General features: G+C 57.6%; 1 protein-coding gene across 3 annotated transcripts; it reads right to left on the bottom strand.

Moving 5' to 3' along the window:
• Positions 1-5,137: 5,137 nt before the first annotated feature.
• IQGAP3 (IQ motif containing GTPase activating protein 3) lies at positions 5,138-20,367 on the bottom strand. 3 transcript variants are annotated; one of them, XM_088068595.1, is made up of 38 exons: positions 20,312-20,367; positions 18,957-19,044; positions 18,466-18,622; positions 18,099-18,176; positions 17,839-17,915; positions 17,633-17,700; positions 17,257-17,370; positions 16,669-16,847; positions 16,281-16,368; positions 15,850-16,013; positions 15,577-15,664; positions 15,275-15,438; positions 14,954-15,114; positions 14,588-14,712; positions 14,240-14,403; positions 13,958-14,048; positions 13,711-13,878; positions 13,451-13,593; positions 13,207-13,377; positions 12,812-12,895; positions 12,584-12,655; positions 12,282-12,351; positions 11,705-11,913; positions 11,335-11,487; positions 11,059-11,222; positions 10,669-10,893; positions 10,443-10,583; positions 9,900-9,984; positions 9,384-9,616; positions 9,163-9,295; positions 8,756-8,858; positions 8,464-8,608; positions 8,214-8,301; positions 7,745-7,957; positions 7,480-7,646; positions 7,237-7,338; positions 6,757-6,865; positions 5,138-6,511 (listed from the first exon to the last, which is right to left on the bottom strand). In XM_088068595.1, the coding sequence occupies exons 1-38, from the start codon at positions 20,334-20,336 to the stop codon at positions 6,398-6,400; spliced, it is 4,923 nt and encodes a 1,640-aa protein (XP_087924721.1). In that variant the 5' UTR covers positions 20,337-20,367; the 3' UTR covers positions 5,138-6,397. The 3 variants fall into 3 exon arrangements, with proteins under 3 accessions (XP_087924721.1, XP_087924722.1, XP_014116320.2); XM_088068596.1 differs by lacking the exon at positions 20,312-20,367 and adding an exon at positions 19,802-19,855; XM_014260845.2 differs by lacking the exon at positions 20,312-20,367 and adding an exon at positions 19,751-19,818.
• Between the last annotated feature and the right edge of the window lie 428 nt (positions 20,368-20,795).

The raw sequence follows: 20,795 nt of genomic DNA, 5'->3' as shown, positions 1-20,795 counted from the left end.
TTGGCTCCTGGCAGCGAGGGGGATCAGGCCACAGAGGTGTCCAGCGGCACCGGGCCCGGGTCCCGAAGGAACGGAGCCGCTCACCCGAGCCCTCTCCTTCCTCCCGCTGACTCACGTCCGCTGATTCAAGCGAAAGAAGTCGATGGGGGAAAAACATTCACAAGCGCCAGCCTGGAAGGATCCCAAGGCTCAGGACCCCAAGGCTCAGGACCCCAAGGCTCAGGACCCCAAGGCTCAGGGCAGGGTGGCAGGAGCAGAGGGGAGATTTATCCGTTTTGCCCTGAAGTTTCGTGGGAAGTGAGTCCCATCCCTGGGTGGCTCACGGGTGCCGCTCCCCAAGGCCTGGAATAGTCGAGAGTGCCCAGAACCCGCTCCCTGCTCCAGCAGGCCCTGATGCTCTCTCTGCAGAGAAGACCCCAGACCCTCCCTGAGCTCACTCTGTTCCTCTCTGGCCAACGGTTTCAGCCCCAGAGCTCATTCTTTCCTCTGGAGCATCCGGCCTGAGCAAAAGCTTCCCCTTCCCGTGGCTGCCGGGGCCGCGGCCTCAGCCCACGCTGGCTCAGCAGCACAAGGTCGCTCCTGCCTTGGCAGCAGCTGCACAGGGTGACTCACGCTGGCTCCAGCTTCTGCTCAGCCCCGTGTGGAGAGGTTTTGGGGGCGGAAAGCGCTGCCCTGCCCTCACCCCCCCATCCTGGGATGCGGATTCATGTCCCAGTTCAAACCTCTTTATTCCTTCAGTTTTCCTTTGCTCCCAAGACCGAGGCTTGGGCTGAAGCTGCACCCAGAGATGCTGCAACCAGTGCTGAATGCAAAGAAATGGGAATTGGGTCTCGCCTGGTAACTACAGCAGGGATGACAGAGAGCTGGGGCCTGATTCTTGCTCTCTCCTTTTCCAAGAGGGAGCAGGGCAGCAAATCTCTGCACTTAGGGATTTTCCAGACCCCCATCAGTGTTACAGTTGTGTTTCCCCCACCTCAGACAGCTCCAGGTGCCACCAAAGCCACCCCTGCTCCACGAGTGGGAAGATGCAGGGGGAGGCAGGCAGACACCCAGCCCCTTCCTGGGTCCCTGCCCTCTGTGCAGGGCCAGGAGCACATTCCCAGACCCCAGCAGTGGGAATTTGGTGTGTTTGTTTGCAATCCAACAATGACCCCGGCACTGCGAGGAGAATGAGTCAGCTTCCAGTTCAGGGCAAGATTCCTCATCAGTCCTCTCACTTAAAAAAATCACCATTTGGAGATGTGGCAATTAAACAACTTCATTAAACTGGTACTTCTGACAAGTGACAGGCTGAAACCTTTCTACACTGGCACTTTTCATGCCAGGTGGGATGGGAAGCAGCAGAGCCCTCAAACCCTTACCTTGCAGGAATCTGTACCCAAACCCTGGGATCTGCAGGCTCCGGGTGGGTGGCAGTGCCCACAGCCCCGAGGAGCTCAGTCCTCCTGCTGCAGCCCCCAAAGAGTTAACACACATCTCTGGAGCTGCACAGAGCTCCTGGCTCCCAGGGGCACAGCCTTCACCCACCCTCTGACTGCTCTGCCCTGGGGGATGCTGCGGGGCACACAGGCTCCCGCTCTGACGGATGTCAGAGCACAGCTCCCGGGGCTGCGGGAGTGAGAGAGGGGCTCTAGGAGCATCACCATCCTCCCCGAGCTGCCCTTGCCCCTGTCCCCTCCTCTGACAGGTTCCTCTACCCTGGTGTCCCCAACCCCACGCTCCCCTTGGGACCCTGGGCCCTTCTACACAGCCCTACAGGAGACAGGGAGCAGCGTGACCCTGCCCAGCTCCAGGACCAGAGGAGTGGCTCCTGTCCTGGATGGATGCAGATGCCCCCACACTCTCACAGCCCCTCTGGTGAGCGCTGCCTGGTAGCAGCTGCCCCTCCACGACACTGCTGTTTCACTCTCTTTCCTCTAGACAAGGGAGGTAATGAGCCCAGATACTCCCAGGCTCCAGGGGAACAGCAGGGCTGGCTGCTGACCCCATGCCCCCTTCAGCCAGTCTTCCTCCACTCAGCTCCGAGCCAGGTCCCTCTCGGAGGACCCACGGGATGTGAAGCAAGCGCCCACCCCAGGCTCACCCGGGAGGGCAGCTGGGCACAAACGTGACCCCATCAATCCCCTGCCTGAAGCCTCCCATCGCCCCTGGGCCAGCAATTCATCCCCTCAGAGCAGAGCCCAGGCTCCCCACCATCGGCGCTGGTACCGCCATGCTACAGCCTGGCATGTCTTCCCAGGGTTTCCAAAGCAACCGCAGAAACACAACAAACAGCAACAACACACAGCAGACAGTCGGCAAACATTCCCCTCTTATTTTCTCCCCGGTTCGGTTTGTGCTTTTTCCCCTCTCCCACAAGGAAGCTGCTGCCATCAGAAGGGAACAACAATATTATTCTTCAGTGCAGCCTGCGCCATCCCAGCAGGAGCTGCGAGGCAGAGCCCCCGGCACTGCTGCTCCTGGGGGGAGCCTGGCACAGCTGAGCTGAGCCCTGACTGTGCCAAGGGCACTTGGAGCTGCTCACCTGCCTCCTCACCTGCGGGGTCACCGGGGCTGTGCTGGAGCCAGCTTGGCCGAGCAGGTGAATCCTCCTCCTGGGCAGGGCGGCGCTCCCACGGATTGTTGGGATGCACCTGGAGCCGTCTTCTGGGGGTGCCCAGGACTCAGGAGCCTTTTGCACAGGGCAGGAAGCACCTGAGCATCCTCAGGACTGGAGCAGGAGCAGGCAGAGGGCTGGGGCACGTCCAGCTGTGCCTGTGGAGAGGAGCTGGATGCAGGGACACCCTGGGGTTTCCGAGGCAGCGCCACAGCCCGAGCCCCGCAGCCGTGGCACCGAGGGGGATTAGCGGGCACAGCTCGGGGCGCGGGCTTTCAAAATGGGATTAGCAGCACTGTGCACGTGACAGTGGGGACAGTAGGGACAGAAGCATTGCCTTCGAGCTGGCCTGGCACTGGGGACAGTGGGGACAGGAGCACTGCCTTCGAGCTGGCCTGGCACTGGGGACAGTGGGGACAGGAGCACCAACTTCGAGCTGGCCTGCCCAGCACTCAGCACCCAACACCCAGAACCGGCACCAGTTCTCCAATTCTCCAAACAGCATCTCCACCAGGCCAGGCAGCCCTGAGCTGGTGTGAGAAGGACTTGCAGCAGCACCTTTCTGAGCCCAGTTTAACTATTTTTCATCCCTTTTGGGAATGGAAAGGATTCCAGCAGGCTGGAGAGGAACAGGGACAGTGAGCTCCCCTCTGTGAACCTCCCAACACTCCTTCGTTCTGTCTCACCTCTCCCTCACAACGCCTGGGAGATCCCAGCAGCCCCTTTCCCACCCTGGACCAGGGCAGCAGCCCCAGTTTCTCCACAGACTACACTTTCCTACACATGCTGAGTGCCACAGGCTGCAGGACTTACACCAAACCAGCCTGGTGAGATGTGAAATGCTGAATGCCTATCCTGTACCCTGGTGCCGTTTTTCTCTCCCTCTCACACATCTATACACATGCACATACTTATAAGTTTCTTAACCCTCCCTCATTCCTTTTTTCTGTTTTACTTTTTTCCAAAGTCCACCCATCTGGCAGCTCATTTGTGCTCCTGGAGGCAATTATGGAAGTCAGTGAGGAGGGAGCAGGAGGGAGGTTTGTGTTGCTGAGGGGCTGTATGGAACCTGGGGATGTGGCTCCTTCAGCAGCAGCTCTGGGAGTGAGTGCAGTATCACAGCAGAGGTGCACAGGGGAAAGGAAGTGAGGGGGCTTAATGCAAGCATGATGATTCCCTGTGCCATGTAGGGAATGCTGCTGGGCCAGGAATGGTGCCTGGGTGCTGGACAGGACATGCTGGAGCTGGTCAAGGTGAAATAACACCTCCCTGTACATAAAGAGTGACAGGACAAGGGGGAATGGCTTCCCACTGCCAGGGGGCAGGGTTAGATGGGGTACTGGGAGGAAATTCTTTCCTGTGAGGGTGGTGAGGCCCTGGCACAGGGTGCCCAGAGAATCTGTGGCATCCTTGGAAGTGTCCAAGGCCAGTTTGGGCAGGGTGCTGCAAGCTTCTGTCATCTGCAAGCTGCAGCCTTGCTTTGCCCACCCTGGGCCGTGCTGGGGTTGCTGTGGTGGGTCCATCCTGGGAGCTGGGGCCACGCTGAGTGCTTGCAGCCCCCAGAGGAGCCCACGGTGGGGCTGTGCTCGCCCAGCACGCCCGGCTGGTGGCCGCTGCCATTCGAGCGCTTATCCCCAGCTTGCAATGACATCTAGTGGAGCTGTCTTGGGAGGAGCTCAGCGAGCCAGGCCTCCTCCAGCACTCCCTGCGCTTCATTTTCCTCTCGAACCTCCTCTCTAAAGCACGTGGGCAGGAGGCAAGAGGTGGCACCTTATTTCTGAGTCATGGCTGGCCACAGCACAACTTCCCGGGAGCCAAAAAAAAATCACCTTTTCCACAGCAACACCAAGGCCCCTCCAGCCCATGCTGCAACTGTGCTTATTCACTTAGTGAATAGCTGAGACTATTATTATTAGATAGAGTTCTTTACCTCAGGCTTCCCCTCCATCCCCAAAGCACCCCAAAAAGTGGTTTCAGTGTGCCAAATGCTGCTGGTGCAAAGCCAATAGCTGCTTGGCTGCAGCAACAAACCACATTGAGCCACAGCCAGAGACATGCTGGATCCTCCTCTAAAGGCAAGGAAGGAAAAAAATAAACAAATATGGTAACAAGAAGATAAAAACCCCAATGTGGTAAATGAGTAATGTGCAGCAGCAACTTCCCAGGACCCTGTCCCTGCAGATGGTGCAGTATCCAACAGGTTAATGTCAGCCCCATCCTGTTTTAAACATGGAAAAGTGCTGCAGTTTGATCCCACTTCATTCCTGTAGAGATATAATCATAGTCTCTAGAAGACGCAATCATAGTATTTATTTAAGAATTAAGTGTGTCTGAAAGTGGCCTAAATTCCCTGTGCAAGAGCTGAGTTGGTGCCTCAGCACCTGACTCGGCACTGCTGTGACTCCCTGCTGTCCCTGGCCAGGGGCACCTTGCTTTGGGAACAGGGACCTGCAGGAATGGCACCAGCCTCAAAGACCCTGGTAAGCAAGGGGAGAGGCAGGTGAGGAGCACAGGGAAATGATCATCCAGAGAAATTCTGCATTTTCTGATACATCTTTATTTAGAGTAAACAAGAAGAGGCAGCACAGCAGGAATCCTGCACAGATGGGGATAGAATAAGCACAGTTTGAGCCATTGATATGAAAGAAAGAAAAAACACATTAAAACCTCACAAACAAACATCACTTTCCAAAGAGAAGACAGAGCCTGAGTGCCAACAGATCAGGTACCTCTGAGCTGCCTCAAGGTCCCATGGCAGTTACTGAGCAGCGAGGGAGATTCCTATTCCAATCCCCCAAAAAACCTTCCTTTGCAGAGCAGGTTTGGGACCTGCTGCTCCCATGGCTGAAGGAGATGGGGTGGGAGGAGGTTGGGACTACCCCAGTAGCTCCCTTCCCATCCCATGGAAGGGGCTGGAGAAGGAGCTCACATGGAGAGAAAGTGCTTTAAATGCAGCCACAGCCAAAGGCAGTCATTGTCCCACACTTGAAAACCAATTAAGCACCAGAGCAAATCAAGAGGGGACAGAGACACCACCATCCCTACTGAGGTGGTGCTGTGGTGTTGTTCCACAGCAGATGATGCACCAATGTGGTCCAAAGATCTGCTCCAGTCCCCCAAAGCATCCATGGGGCAGCAGTGACACTGAGCCTCGCTCTTGTGTTTCACAGCCTGGCTGAAGAGCAGCGAAATTCATCTTTAAAATCAAAATTGTTCTTTTACACCTCAATGTACTACAGAAGAGCTGATAGGTGTCTTCATAAGCAGTTACTGCCTCTCTGTTATCTGCTCTCTCTGTGCCTCTCCCTACCCCTCCTTATAAAAACTGATTCTGACATTGTCCCAGCCTTAGCGTGAGGAAGAAATACATACATCCATATGGAAATAGATAGATAAATATAGATATATTAGAATACCTTTATTACATCAGTAAAACCTGTGTAGTGTCCAGAAATACAGTGTCCTTGGGCTGGCTGTTGGCAACACAGGAATTAAACAGCCAAAATACCCAGATAAAATAGATTTTAAAAGCAACACATGCTGCAAAAGCTTTGGCAGCTGCATCCCTCCTGCAGGGAGGTCAGGCATTGGTTTAGTACCAAGCTCAGGGTGCCCAGGGCTGGGGCTGAGCCCTGTGCTCCTCAGTCAGGCACCACTGGCTGCAGGTGCTCAAGCACACCACACCCATGCAGGAAAGCTCCATGGCCAGCAGCAGCTTCCCTGCCCTCAGACCACTAACCCTGAGGTCTCTTTGGCAGGTTTACATTGCCCCCCTTCCCTGTAGCCCCACCCCTGACCCTGTTACTTCTTGAAGAACTTCTTGTTGAGGAGGAAAATGAGCAGGTTGACATTGACCTTGGCCTTATCGAACATCTTCATGACTGCTACACCCTCGTACTGCAGCTGCAGCAGGTCCTGTGGAGAGGAGACAGTCACTGCCACCAGAGCTGTGCCCAGCCAGGGAAGCTCTCCTCGGTGCCCAGGCACAGAGACCTGGGTTTGCAGTGATGGCAGATGCACAGCAATCTCAGCTCAGGGCAGGGCTCCACATGGGCTCCAAGTCCCCACAAGAGCTGCAGGTGTGGGGACACCACCCAGCCCCCACAGACCCTGGCTACCCTCATCTCTGGCCCCCAGCAGCTGCAGGACAGGCTCCACACCTGGTAGTGCAGCTGGAAGCACTCCATGTCGATCCCCATGAATTTGGCTTTCACCTGGAACCTGCCTGATTCCTCACAGGGGATGATGTCGAAAATCACGTTCTTGAGCCTGAGAAGACAGAGCCATTTGCTACCAAAAGGGGCTTCACAGTTTTAACACAACCAAGCACCAGGTCACCTACCCAGTGCACCCCCTCATCAGCACAGCAGCCAGAGCCACAGCCCAAACCCCACTGCAAATCCCAACTTTCCTGCATTCTCCTACACAAAACAACTTGCCCCACGTGGCAAGACAACAGTGGCCCATGAACATTCTCCTCCTTGGTTATTTTCTTCTACTTGCCCAAGTTTTCACAGAATTGTGGAATACCCTGAGTCAGAAGGGACCCACAAGGATCATTGAGTGCATTAAGTCCAACTTCTGGCCCTGCATTGAATAACCCCAAGCAAGAGCTCCTTCCCTGGAGCAGGGTTACGCACTGGCTGGGTGGCAGGTCCTGGATCTCCAGCAGCACCCCCTTCTCCCACAGCTGGGCTGCTGTGTAGTGCAGTGATGGCAGCTTCTTGCTCTTCCCACTGACCCTGAAAGAGAAGGGACCACGTGCTGAGAGCTCATCTCCGGCCATCCGCGACCCCCTTGATTCCCAGCATCCCCAGGACTCACAACAGAGAGCAATGAAAATGTTTTTTTTAAAATTACTGATTTGGGGTAAGGAACCGCACTTGCTGCTGGCTGCCAGGTTGTCAAGGCAGGTCTTGATGTACTGGTTGTAATAATCAATTTGCTCCTCATAAAACAGAGTCTTAGCATCGAGGCCGTCCAAGGTCTGCCTCAGCTTCAGGAGCTCCCTGCGGCGCTGCTGCCTGTGACGCCGCTGGTTCCGAATGTCCTGGAGGAAACAGCAAATAAATGTCATTATGAGCTTTACCAGAGCAGGACCTCAGGGGGGTTTCGGGGCAGTGCCCAGCTCAGTGTCCCCCAGCACACCTTGGCCAGCTCATCAATGAGCTCCTGGTAGCAGTTGGCAGAGTGCACCAGCCCCAGGCTCTCCAAGCGCCGCAGGTTGCGGATGACCTTGCGCTTCTTCTCCTCCATGGAGAGCCGGCCGTTGGCAGCCAGGGAGCGATGGCGCTTCAGCTGCGCAGAGGTCTGGGCGTCCTGCAGCGCTCGTCGGCACATGAGGTGCTCATGGGCAGCTTCCTAGGGATGACAAGGGGTGAGCCTGGAACACAGCTGGAATGGGATACAGAGATGGAACAACCAAACTCCTTCACCCACGCTTTGATGTGGGTCTCTCCTGGCCCAGAACATGTGATTTTTTCTGAAAACCAAAGTCCAGTCACTGCTGGATCACAAGAGCAAACCTCTGAGAGGATTGAGGCAGCTTTTTGCTGAGAACATTTTTTCCCAAAGTTTTTCATTTCATCCCCAGCAGCAGCCTCATCACACATCCCACCTCATGCTCTGAGGCTGGTGTCCACAGGATTTCCGGGAGAGAATCTCCTGGCTGGGACTGGATCAAATCCACCAGCATCTGCTTGGTGCTAGAGACCAGAGGGAGATGTCAGGCATCCGCTCCACACCATCACCCTCCACATAATATTCAGTTGCCTCTCAAATGTTTCTTGCCCACCTTGAGCATCCCAGACCCCTGTACCCTTCCAACACCCCACTACCCTCCTAATGCCCATGGAGTCCATCCTCACCTCAGCAGCAGACTCCTTGTGTCACTCTCCTCACTGCTGGCCACTGGCACCAGCTTGTTGGTGAGGGTGAGGGAGATCTCTGTTCTGCTGAGCTGGGAGAGCACCTGCTCAGCACCACTGTCTCCCAGGCTGGTAACACTCTCCCCTGCGAGGGCAGAGAGAGCCCTGCTAGCTGTGTTGGGCTGGCTTCCCATGCCCAAAGCAGTCCAGCTCAAGCTTCCTGCAAGGAAAGTGTGCCCATGTCCACCCTCCTCCCATCAGGGTAGGTGGTAGGACCTGGAATTCAACCTACCAACCAGGGACTGGACTGTAGGAAGCTCATCAAGATCCTCCAGGAGCTCATGCAGGGGGTCACTGTGGTGTGGTGCAATGGAGTCCTGGTGCTCAATCAGGAGCTGGAAAATGCAAGGGATGAGTCAGTGGCAAAGAGGGATGCAAGGGGAGAGTGAGCGAGGGCTAGTCAGGAGTGATGCAACACCCTTGGCACCCAAGAGGGGATGGAGAAAATATGAGGTTTGCAAAAAGACAAAACTGCAGAATCTAAGTTATTTCTTTGCTTAGAAGAGAAAAAAAAAAAGGGTCAGGAAGAGGGAAGCTTTGCCAGGAGTGGATACAGAGGAATGGGAGGATATGCAGCAGAAAGCCCAGGAGGTGGGAGCAGAGCAAACAGAGCTTGCCATGGGCTTTATCTGCCCTGACCTTGTGAGTGTTGATGAGCTCCCCCACTGTGATGTAGATGACTGGTTTGGCCACTGCCACCATCTCTGAGTACTCATCCATGTTAAACCTCTCTTCAGGCTCAGGGACACAGCAGGCAGCAGAGATGAACCTCCTGCAGGGAGGGACCCCTTTGGTCAGCCCCAAACCCCCACCACCAGCTCCAAAATACTCTCCCACCCCTTCACCATCCTGGGGCCCACCTGAACTTGTTGTGGGTGTCCTCCAGGTACTGGTTCACCCCGCAGAGATGGGCACTCTCCCCCTGGAAGGCCTTGCGGGCAGCGGCGTGCTGCAGCACTTTGGCAATGGACCCCAAGCTGCGGCGCTGCTCAGGCTGCAGGGCCGCCCTGGCTGACACATCCACGACGTCAAAGCCATCAGGGGCCACCACTGCCGGGTTCATGAAGCGGTAGTAGAGCAGGTTCCCCACAACCTAAGGCATGAGACAGGCTGGGGGTTGGGGACCAGATGGGTTGGGACCCAAGGAGGTGACAGATCAGCAGGGAAGGATGTTTCATCCTTGTGCTGCATGATAGGACCCTCCTGGAAGAGATGGAAGTGCAGGGAAAAGCCTACCCTTGGCAGTTCCTTAGCAGCTCAAGGAAAATGTTGACTTGGAGATGTTTTTAAGAGGATCTGACCTTTCATGGAGGGATATTGGCCCTTTATGTACAGACACAGCTGAACCCCACCAAACCATGCAGACCCTGTGGTACCTTATCGACCTCCTCTGCTGAGGCCTTGGGGAATTTCTCAACCAAGGACATCCTCAAGATTTTGGCCATGTAGCGCATCCCATAGCTGAGGAGAGGTAGGGAAAGGACCATCAGCATGTGGGTCCACCCTAATGACCCAGTCCTAGTACCCATCATCCAAGAAGCATCAAGCCCCCAGCCTGGGGGTGATGGAGAAGTCTACGGGTAAGATCGGCAGCTACAGCACCCCTCAGCTCCCTCCCCCACCCTGACAACCCAGGCATCTCTGGAGGAAGCTTTCATCCTCTGAGGTGACCACAAATCACAGATTCTTCCTGGCAGACATATCAATGTCAGCAGTAAACTGCCCAGAAATGGAGTGGAAAAACAAGCCAGCCCACAAGGTGCTGCTGGTATTTGGGGTTCCCCTTGCAGTAACTCAGTCCTGCAGCAGCAAAGGGGCCAGGAAGCCCCCCATAACCCAACCTCCTTCCTAAGGCCTTCCTAAGACCTTAGAGCCAACAGCACTCCTGGGGTGTGCACAGAAACCGTCAGGATACTCACGGGATCTTGTCAACAGAAGAGGTGATAGCAGAGACAAACTTGTCTGTTATTGCCAGGAGATTGCGGATAGAAATGTCCAGCCGCCTTTGCACCTCGGGGTGGCTGAGAGCCTGCTCAGGGCTGACCTCATATGGGAGCTTGCTGTGAAGGGAAGACAAGATCCCCATCACCATCCTAATGCCCATCACCCTGTGGCCAAACCAAGCCTTCTTACCCAGGCTCTGACCTTCTGTGCCCACTCTGTGACTCAGTCTGGTTGATCCATGCCTTGTAGATGTCCACAGGGTCCGTGCGGATGCTGAGGGTCTTGTCCTGCAGGACCTCCTGCACCGGGCCAGCCAGGATGTGCCGCAAGGCGTTCTGCCCACGGACGTTGCGGTAGAAGCTGACCACCAGCCGGATCACCGTGGCATTGCCCGTCAGGATGTCATGAACGTGGTCCACCTTGGACCTGGGGACAGAGACAGGGCAGATGGGACGAGGGGATGGACTGGCGTGTGTGTGTGTGCATTCTCCAAGAGGAGGCAGTAGACAGAAGAGATAACAGCATCCAAGCTGATGCAGTTCAGCCTTTCCCTGGGCCTGTCTCCACACCAGGGCACCCACAGACACCCACCTGATCTCTTCCTGCAGCGCCACTTTGAAGAGCTGGAGCAGCAGGTAAGCCTCCCGTGGGTTGGACGCGTAGTTGTAAAGTGTAAAGATCACCGACTCCATGAATTTGGTGGACTTGTTCTGGGGCATCTGGAAGATCAGCCTGGCCAAGTACACCGGCTGTGTCTGCAGGAATGAGGGACACCAAGCTAACCCAAGTGCCATGGGGTAGCCAGAGGCCAGGTCCCTGCACTGTCCCCCAAGCTGTGGGGCACACAGCAGAGCCCCCCAGCCCCACCTGCAGCAGGTAGAAGAGGTGCTGATAGGCCTCCAGCTTCTGCCGCTTCTCCTTGCTGAGTGACTTGAGCCCCTTCTGCTTGTCCATGGACATCATCTCTGAGAGCTGCTCTTTGTTCTTCTTGGTCAGCTTCTTGCAGTGGGAGACCACCTCCTGCGGCCACACAGGCAGGGAGAGAAGCACTGGGCTCTGCCTAAGGCTCTGGCATTCTGACCAGTTTCTGGGAGAGCCAGAGACACCCCAGTGCTCCCCCACCTCCTCCCTGACCCCTCCAACTGCTTAATAAAATAGCAAAGCAGAGACGAGCCCAAGCTGTGATAACCACGGAGGGCAAGACCACGTGAGGCAACCAAGTCCTCCCCCACTCTACCTGCAGTGTGATCCTGTTCTTGACCAGCAGCCCAATCTTGATGTCCATGAGGTCCAGGTCGCTCTCCAGCTGCCGGCTGGCACGGATCCTCTTCACCAGCTCCTCCTGCAGCCGCAGCACCTCTGACTCCTCCCAGAAGTCGTGCTGGCTCTGCTCCAGCAGGTGGATGAAGCGCCGGACAATGCCTAAGGCTGGACTCTTGGTGTGGACTGTGGCAATGCACAGTAATGCCGTGGATGTTTGCAGGAGGATGGAGTAGCCACCTCCACCACAGACCCTCAAGACTGCCATCATTCACCCAGACACCCCTTCCTCCTCCCAAAAAAGCATCTCCTTGCAGCACCAGCACATGGGCCACACTATGCAACAGCCTCCAGGAAGCTCTTGGGGGCAGAGGGGTAGCCCCAGGGCTGACGACCAAAGACCACCAAGGCTCTGTCACTCCTCTCCTTGCTAAGGGGCCACCAGTGGTCTGTCTACAACTGCTTCCCCACTGTGTTGGGCCAGCAAGGGAAGAGGCAGAGTGCCCTTCCCAATTAGCCATCGCACCTCAGAGCAGCAATGAGCAGGCACTTACCCAGCATCCTGTAATCCCCACGGGCCTTGTTTGCTCGCACAAAAGCCTGGATTTTAATTATGGCTTTAATCTGCCAAGACAAACAAGGGGTGGAAGATGTTTTTCCATAGTGTCCTTAACACACACAGGGAGTGAGGGAGAGCTGGACAAGCATATCACTGCCTGTCCCACTGCCAGGATGAATCAGTTCTTCCAGCCGCACTGTGAGCACTCAGGAACAGGGATCCAACTGCATGCTCTGGATCATCCCCCTACATCCAACATGGCCCCAGGAGCTGTTTGACTCTCATCCCATCACTTACATTCTGCCTGAAGTAGCGCAGCCTCTCCTGGTACTTCCTCTGTGCCTGCCACATCCTCACAGCCGCCTGGATCTGGGAGAGATATTCCAGCAGTTGGATTCTGGAAGGACATGCTTGGCCAAAGGGAATGGGTGGAGGGGAAAAATCATGAGGACTTCTAGAGGAGGTTTAGGTTGGATATTAAGGAAAATTAGGGAAAAAAAGGCTGAAGAAAAAAATCTTCCAAACCTTGATTGCAGCCTCTGTGTTGGATTTCAGGTAGTGCAGCCTCTCCAGGTAAGCTCTGCGCTGCCTGTACCCCCTCCAACAAGCCTGGGCACAAGAAGACACCAGGTAGAGAGACCTGTGTGAGATTGCTGTGATTCCATTCATTTTTCAGGAAGCACATGAGGAAAGATAATAATATAGCATGGAGAAAGAGGAAACCAGCACCCAAAGCACTGCTCTCTACTGTGAGAGAAACAAGCCGCACACTACTCTCTGCAGCACCTCGGGGGTCCAGGCAGTAAAAGTACAGAGCAGCAAGGGCTGGCACTCCCTGGACCTGCCAGAAGATGCTGTGAGCAGCTGCCCTTGGTTTGTGTTGCTGTGTCCAGAGGAGGGACAAATTCTGGCTGCATCACCTGGATCCTGATGGCAGCTGGCCTCTGCTCCTGCAGGATGTGCCGCTGTGCCATGAACTGCTGGCGAACAAGGAAGCCCCGGAGCCGCGCCTGCAGCCTCACCACCAAGGCAACGTTGGATGCCCACAGGCACTCCCGGTCGTGTGCCACTGTCACTTGGGTGACGACCAACTGCAAGGACACAAGGCACCAGCTCAGCCCCAGTGGTGCCAGCGGTGCCCAGCCAGCCCCATCCTGCCCAGACCTGGATCTCCTCTCGGCTCAGATGCGTGGTGTTGAAGCTGCCGTTGCGTGGGCACTGCCAGCTGCCCTCCAAGGTCTGCAGGTTCAGGTAGTACTCGGCACCATCCAGCAGTCTGTGCCGGATCCAGGATGGCTTCATGCCCCCTGCATGCCAGGATAGATGGGAGTTGCTGGAGAGTGCTGCTCCCCCTGAACACCCTGGCAAGGGGTGCACCCCAGGCTCCCAGGGTGGGGGAGGTTTTTCAGCCCCCAGGGTTTTACCTGCTGGTCTCTTGGTGGCCATCAGAGCTGCCAGCTGCTCCTGGTAGGCATCAGCACAGGTGTTCACCACCCCACGCAGGGCCACGTCAGGGTTGCACAGCACCCGCAGTGTCTGTGACGCCTTCCCTTCCTTGATGGCCTGGTTGATGGCAGCTGTGCCCAGAGCCACTACGGGAGCAGAGGAGCTCATGTCAGCCCCTTCTTGTCCCCCAGCCTCCAGCAGCGCCCACATGGGGAAAGCACTCACTGCTCCTGGCTGCCACTGTGTCCTGGTTGGCCTGGAAGACGCCTTTCTGGATCTCCTCCCACCAAAGAACAGCTCCATTGTCCTCCGTGGCCTGCGAGATGGGGGAGATGGGGTCTAGTAAGCTGGGCTGCCCCCTGTGAGCACCTCCTGCTTTGCAGATGCTGAATTGCTAGGGTGGCAATGTCACTTCACAGTCTCATGGCCAAGGTGGGGTACCCTGCATCCAGAAGGGATACCGTGCTGCCATGGAGGTACTGCACAGCTGATGACCACCACCCCCACCTGGACTTTCTGCCTCCGTGCCCTGGACAGGACATTGTGGTAGCGTGGGGCGGTTGGAAGGGCAATGTCAGGCAGGGCAGGTGCCAGTAGCAGCAACGCCACCAGCGTCTTCTCAGGGTCCGCCTGCAGCAGCGCCTCATTGACCAGCCGGACCGCGTGGGCTCCTGTGTGGGAGGGAAGGGACACACCTTTCAACCCCTCCAATGCTCCGGGCACCCGAGGGAGTCACAGCCCAGAGTGGTGTGGGATCCTCTGGTGTCTCATCGGGACTGGAATCCCAGTGGAACCTCCCTCCTAGGGTATCTGCAGACCCCCTGCATGCCCAAACCTTGTGTGAGCAGGACTCACGGTCGTTTTCATCCTGCACTGATGAATTGGTGCTGTTGATGCTGTCCTGAATGTCATTCCAGCTCAGGAACTCAGCTCCTGCTTTCCTTGACTGGCCTTTCAGCTGCAACAAGTCATCAAAGTACCTGCAGGAGAGACACAGGGCAGTGACTGGGAGCATTCCAAGCAGGGCTCAGTGCATTCTGAGGAGGGCTTGGTGCATTCTGAGGAGGAGGGCACCTGCCAGACCCAGCTGCCCAGTTCTTCAGAGGGGAGAGGCAAAGCACAGGAAGCTGCTGGAACAAGCCCACAAAAAGCCCAGGTCTCCTGACCAGCCCTTTCCACAAGATTTCTTCACACCAGCCCCCAACACAGAGCCAAACTCACCGCTGTGCGTTTGCATCTTCAACTCCTGAGAGGCCCAGGGCAGGGCTGACCAGGCTGCTCCAGAGCCTGTTTGGGTTCCTGGCATCCAGGGCTTGGTTAACCAGCGCAACAGTTGAGAGCATTTCCACAGCCACAAACAATTCCTCCTGTGCCAACTCGCCCTGCAAAAGGGCAGGCAAAGACACTGAACCCCTATAACCTCCTTCTCCAGTCCCAGCTTCCCCAGGGAAGCAGCAGCAGAGGAAGCACCCTAGTCCTAGCAGAGGGACCAACCCATCCACCCTCAAGGGGATCCATGGCCCATCCCTGGGGATCTCTCACCCGTGGGTGCTGGCACTGCAGCAGGGCCAGCTGCTGCTGGTACAGCAGGGCAGCAGGGGTGTGCACATCAGGCAGCTGGGCTGCAGGGTCCATCAGCGCTTCCAAGGTTTCTGCTGGCATCCCTCGGCGGACAGCAGCGTTGATCTGGCTGACAGCCTGCAGCACTGAGGGACAGACAGGGGGGCTGGCACAGGGGGGCTGCAGGAGGTGGCTGTCTCAGGGCCAGGCTGCCTGCAGGCCCACCAGCTCCTGGGATGCACTGGGCAACATAACCTGCAACGAGTGTTCGCCCAGGCACTCACTGGCTCGCTCCTTCTCGTCCCTCCGATTCGCTGTGAGGATCCCCGCCTGCACCTCCTCCTGCTCCAGCAGCTCCAGGTAGCCCAGTTCCTGCAACAAGCAGAGAGGGGTGTCAGGTCTCACAGCTCATCGTGCTTGTGCTGACGCAGCAGCCATGCTCAGACCTCTGGCAGAAAGCTGCCAATTCCCCAGCCCACAGGACCTCCCTCTTCCTGGGGACCATGGGCTGCCCCCAGCACAAGCACCCTGCCCCGCAGGCTCCTGCCAGCCCCTACCAGTGCCTTCTCCTCCCGGTCCGTGCTGAGCTGCTCCAAGTAGAGCTCGAGGTTGTCTCGCTGGAGGCAGCTCAGGGCCAGGGTGGGGTCCCACAGTGCACGGCGCAGTGCCAGCACATCCTGTCTCTCCAGGGCATTGTCCACCTCTTCCAGAGCCCCACGCACTACAAGAGACCAGTCCATCCCAGAGGTGAGTAGGTAAATCATCCCACAGTTCCAGGGAGCAAAGGCAGCTATGGCTAAAGCCTGCATATCCATCATTTAAATTTCTCCCTGGAAATGCACACCCAGCCCTTCTTCCCACTAGGTCTGAGGTTGGCCTGAGCAGATTTCTTTCTGCTATGCCCACCACTCTCCCCATGCCCTGGGATTACCATGGCCCCACCATAAGCCCTGGAGAACCCCCAGAGGGAAGGGCCAGCTTTGCTCACCATTCACTTTGATGATGTTCCCTTGGATTTCAGCCTGGGTCAGACACCAATCATAGACATCCTCTCCTTCGGGGATCACCTGTGGATACTGGACAGGGACTCCTCAGCCTGAGCTTTCTGCTCAAGCACACCCTGCCATGCACAGTGAGGTCCCCTGCAGATGCCTGGGCTCATTTCCCAACGCCAAGCTCTGAGTGAACCAGCCCCCAAAGAGGAATCATCTCTCCCATCTTCTGCTCAGCACAAGGGCTCCCAGGCCATGTTTCAGCCAGCAAGCACCATATGGTCTCTGGCCAAGGGACCCCTCCAGCCAGAAGCACCCGCCTGCCCATCAGCAAAGGGGCTGCTCCTCTCCCAGCCACCCTGGAGCATCCTGTGCCCTACTCACCCTGTTTCTGGCATTGCTGCCCTTCTCCAGCTTGGCCTGGTGCAGCACCTCCTGGTAGGCACCTGCCAGCTCCTCACGCAGTCCCACCAGCATGGCGTGGGGGTTGTGGAGGGTCTCCATCGTCTGGGCCACCACCCTCCGATCCACCGCTTTGTTGATGGCCAACACCGCGGCGTGGACTGGAGGCGAGGCAGGGACGAGGTGAGTGAGATGGGACATGGAGGGGCAAGATGGCCCACCTGCTTTATCCCTGCATGCAGTGGGACAAGGCATTCCAAGGGTGATGGTGGGAACCCGCCCTGTTCAAAAGGCAAGCTGCGGTCTCCAGCTCTCTGGGAAGTCTGTGTCTCACAGCAAGCCCAGGGAATGCAGAACCCCAGCTGCTGCTGGCTAGGAAAGGGCTGTGCCAGCACCTGCAGCCTTGTGCTGGGCTGAAAGAGAACAACCAGGTGCCTCCCACCCAGACCACCATCAACTCCCAGAGCACCCCCTCCCATTTTGCTGGCTCCAGATTTGATGTTCAGAGGTTGAGCCAAGATCATGCTACGGGCTGACACCCAGCCCTGCTCCCCACCAGGCACCCGTCACCTGCTGCTTCATCCACTGAGAGCTCGTTGGCCAAAATACCACCAATCTTGCTGAAGGCGGGCAGCTGCAGCCCATATTTCTCCAGCTCCTGCTTCATGTTGTTGATCTCCTCCTCTGATGCAGAGTAGAAGCAGCACTGCTCAGCACCAGCCCCATAGCCCAGTACTGGAGCAGGGGCAGCCAGAAGAGACCCCTCTCCCCAGCCAAGAGGGGTGCAGAAAACCCACACACTGGGGTTCACATCCCTGAGGCAGCTTTGGCAAAACACATACAAGACTTTCATTCCACACTTCCCTCCTGCCATGAGACCCCAGAGCATTGGTGGCAAACCCCCCTCAGCAACTCCCAGCCCAGGTCTCCCTGCACAGCACCATACCTGTGAAGTTCACTTTCCCATACAAGTCTTGGATCGGAGGAGCCAGCCCCAGCTTGAAGAGGTAGAAGCTGAAATACAAACCCACGCCATTACATCCCCTGCTTCTCCCTCCCAACACTTCTGTGTCACCTGAGGCTGACAGGTGACACCACCAAAGGGCTCATGAGCACGAAGACATTCCGTGACAGCCAGGCCAGGGCACCCACCTGAGTGCATGGATGCAGTAGACCACCCGGGGCATGTTCTTCTTGTCATAGATGTCGGTGGTCTCTGGGTGGAAGATCTGCCAGCAAGACAAGAGACACGTCAGAGTGCAATGGCATCCAGACAGTTCCCAGGTCAGCTGCTGTCAAAGAGTGGGGGGCAATGACGAAGCCCCCCCTGCCATACAAGCACCCCTCCAGTACTGCCACAAGGCAAAGGCCAGTGTGTCCCTTGTCTGGGGAAAGCAGAGGGGAGATGTTACCGAGGGAAGCCCCACGTGGCTCATGGCATTACGCCAGTGGTTGATGTTATCCGTGTGCCGAAAATGAAGCCCGGCTGCCTGGAAGAGAGGAGCTGAGGTCAGGCTGAACCCCACTTTCTCCCATCCCTGGGGTCCCACTTGCCCCCAGACCAACCCAACCAAGGCAGGAGGTTAAAGACAGAGCCAACACCTATGACCCCCAGGGACAGCACAGCTCAGGGACTCCACTGCAGCCACCTGCTACAAAACCATCCCTCAGTGACTGCTGCCAGCAAGTCCCTCCTCACTCTGCACGCACCAGCACAGGGAAGGTTTGGGAATACTCCCTAAGGGGTACTACACCTTCCCCCTGGTGCCACAGCCTTACCTTGTACCGTGTCTGTTCAGGGTCATAGATCTTCTTCAGGGGGACAATAGCAGGGGCAAAGCAGTGGCCCAGTTTGGCCAGGAGGACCCCGTTGCGCAGGGTCTCCTCCAGCTCCGTGGGCGGGGGCAGGCCCTCACCCAGACAGGCCTCCATCCAGCTGGCAGGGCAGAGACAGGGCACATCAAGGACCCCCAGCACCCATCCAGCAGAAAAGCCCACAAAGGACATTCCCCTCAACGCCATTCCAATAAATCCTCCCTGGCAGGGGAGCTCAGCCCTCCGGCTTTTGCAGCTGGGTGGTTTTCAGTTTGGGTATAGGGCTGAGTGTCCCCCCCCAAAAAAAAAAAAAACCACAAATCCCCAAACAGCTTTGAGGAGCTACAAAGCCTCAGGATCTAGGCAGCATTCTGCAGCATTATAGCCCATTCCCCCTGTCCCTCCCCTTAACCCCCCAGATCCAAGCTCGGGGATCTCCCCAAGTGCAGCCCCACCGCTTGGCTTCCTCCAGGTGACACAGGTACTGGTAGGCATCATTCTGCCTCCTCTGTTCGTCCATCTCATCTGCAGTCAGCCGCTCACCTGGGCAGAAAGGGGGCCTCCCATCAGAGACCCCTGCTCAGGGGTGCTTTCTGAAGCCCCCATGGCCACTGAAACTAAGATTTGGGAAAGGAAGCCGGGCTTTGGGTGCAGTAGCCTCCTACAGCGCTCGTGGGAGTGGCCACAAGCGTCAGAGTGCCACCAGCCAAGAACTTCTGTTCTGGCAGTGGGAGGAAAGTTTCCAATTTCCCTTTTTCCCAAATAACGGCCATCAGAGCTTGCACTGAAGTGGGGAAGGGTGCAGAGCAAGCACCCGGGGAGGAGGAGGTGGGGAACACAGCTACAGCTTTGGGGTCCTCTGACACTGCTCCTGCTGGAGGCACCCACGATTTCTAGGGGGCACCCGGCTGTCCCCCAGCAAACCATTCCTCAAAATATCTCCCCAGAGGCCTGGCACCTTGCCACCGCCGTCGCTCTACCCACATGCAGACCTGCCTGTTCCCCCTCAGCCCCCTGCACCCTGAGTGTTCCCCCATCCCTCTGCACGCCCAGAGTGCCTGTGCAGGGGCACCTGTCCCCACAACCCTTACCTGTCCCCCGCGCCCCAGGCCTGTCCCCCCAACGCCCCGCACCTACCTGTCCTCCCCCAGCTCGCTGCACCCCAGACTTGTCCCCCTGCTCCCTTCATCGTCCCGCAGCCCAGAGCTGCCTGCACCCTCCATGGCCGAATGTGCTCCCGGTCACTCACAGCGCCCCGGCCCCGCTCCCTCCATGGCCGAATGTGTTCCCGGTCACTCACAGCGTCCCGGCCCCGCTCCCTCCATGGCCGAATGTGCTCCCGGTCACTCACAGCGCCCCGGCCCCGCTCCCTCCATGGCCGAATGTGTTCCCGGTCACTCACAGCGTCCCGGCCCCGCTCCCTCCATGGCCGAATGTGCTCCCGGTCACTCACACCGTCCCGGCCCCGCTCCCTCCATGGCCGAATGTGCTCCCGGTCACTCACAGCGTCCCGGCCCCGCTCCCTCCATGGCCGAATGTGCTCCCGGTCACTCACACCGTCCCGGCCCCGCTCCCTCCATGGCCGAATGTGCTCCCGGTCACTCACAGCGTCCCGGCCCCGCTCCCTCCATGGCCGAATGTGTTCCCGGTCACTCACAGCGCCCCGGCCCCGCTCCCTCCATGGCCGAATGTGCTCCCGGTCACTCACAGCGTCCCGGCCCCGCTCCCTCCATGGCCGAATGTGCTCCCGGTCACTCACAGCGCCCCAACCCCGCTCCCTCCATGGCCGAATGTGTTCCCGGTCACTCACAGCGCCCCGGCCCCGCTCCCTCCATGGCTTCAGCGGCTCCGCCCGCGGTTTGAATCTCCCGCCGCCCACGTGACACCGCGCGGGGGCTGCTGGGTAGTGGGACCGCGGGACATGGGGACAGCGGGACATGGGGACAGCGGGACACGGGGACAGCGGGACATGGGGAGAGTGGGACATGGGGAGAGTGGGACATGGGGACACGGGGACAGCGGGACATGGGGAGAGTGGGACAGCGGGGGACACACACTGGGGAGCTCAGGGAGCGCTGGGGGTGCGGGGAGGTGAAACACACTGAGAGAGCGAGGGGAGCCTTGGGGTGCAGGGGATGGGCACACACCGGCGTCCAGGGGAGCTCCACGGGCTGTGTCAAAGGGCCAGTGCTGTACCACACCAAGGACGTGTCACCCAGCCCCGGGGTGCCCTGGACCCTCGCTGCTCTGAGCCCATCCATCAACCTGCTCCAAATCATCAACCTGCCCCTGCA

This window comes from Pseudopodoces humilis, chromosome 31 (genome assembly GCF_049639895.1).
Source record: "Pseudopodoces humilis isolate 2021_Gansu_Grassland_sample_001 chromosome 31, ASM4963989v1, whole genome shotgun sequence".
In the NCBI taxonomy this organism is placed as follows: domain Eukaryota; kingdom Metazoa; phylum Chordata; class Aves; order Passeriformes; family Paridae; genus Pseudopodoces; species Pseudopodoces humilis.
The sequence above is the reverse complement of the archived record's forward strand: the minus strand, read 5'-3'. Positions and strand labels throughout refer to the sequence as shown.

Excerpts from the sequence above, each read along its gene's own strand:
- IQGAP3 (XM_088068595.1), bottom strand. The coding sequence starts at position 20,336 with ATGGAGGGAGCGGGGCCGGGGCGCT. Across the intron at positions 14,404-14,587 it reads AGTGCAGGATGAAAACGACC|GAGCCCACGCGGTCCGGCTG; the intron begins GTGAGTCCTGCT and ends CCTCCCACACAG. Across the intron at positions 11,223-11,334 it reads ACCTCTTCTACCTGCTGCAG|ACACAGCCGGTGTACTTGGC; the intron begins GTGGGGCTGGGG and ends TCATTCCTGCAG.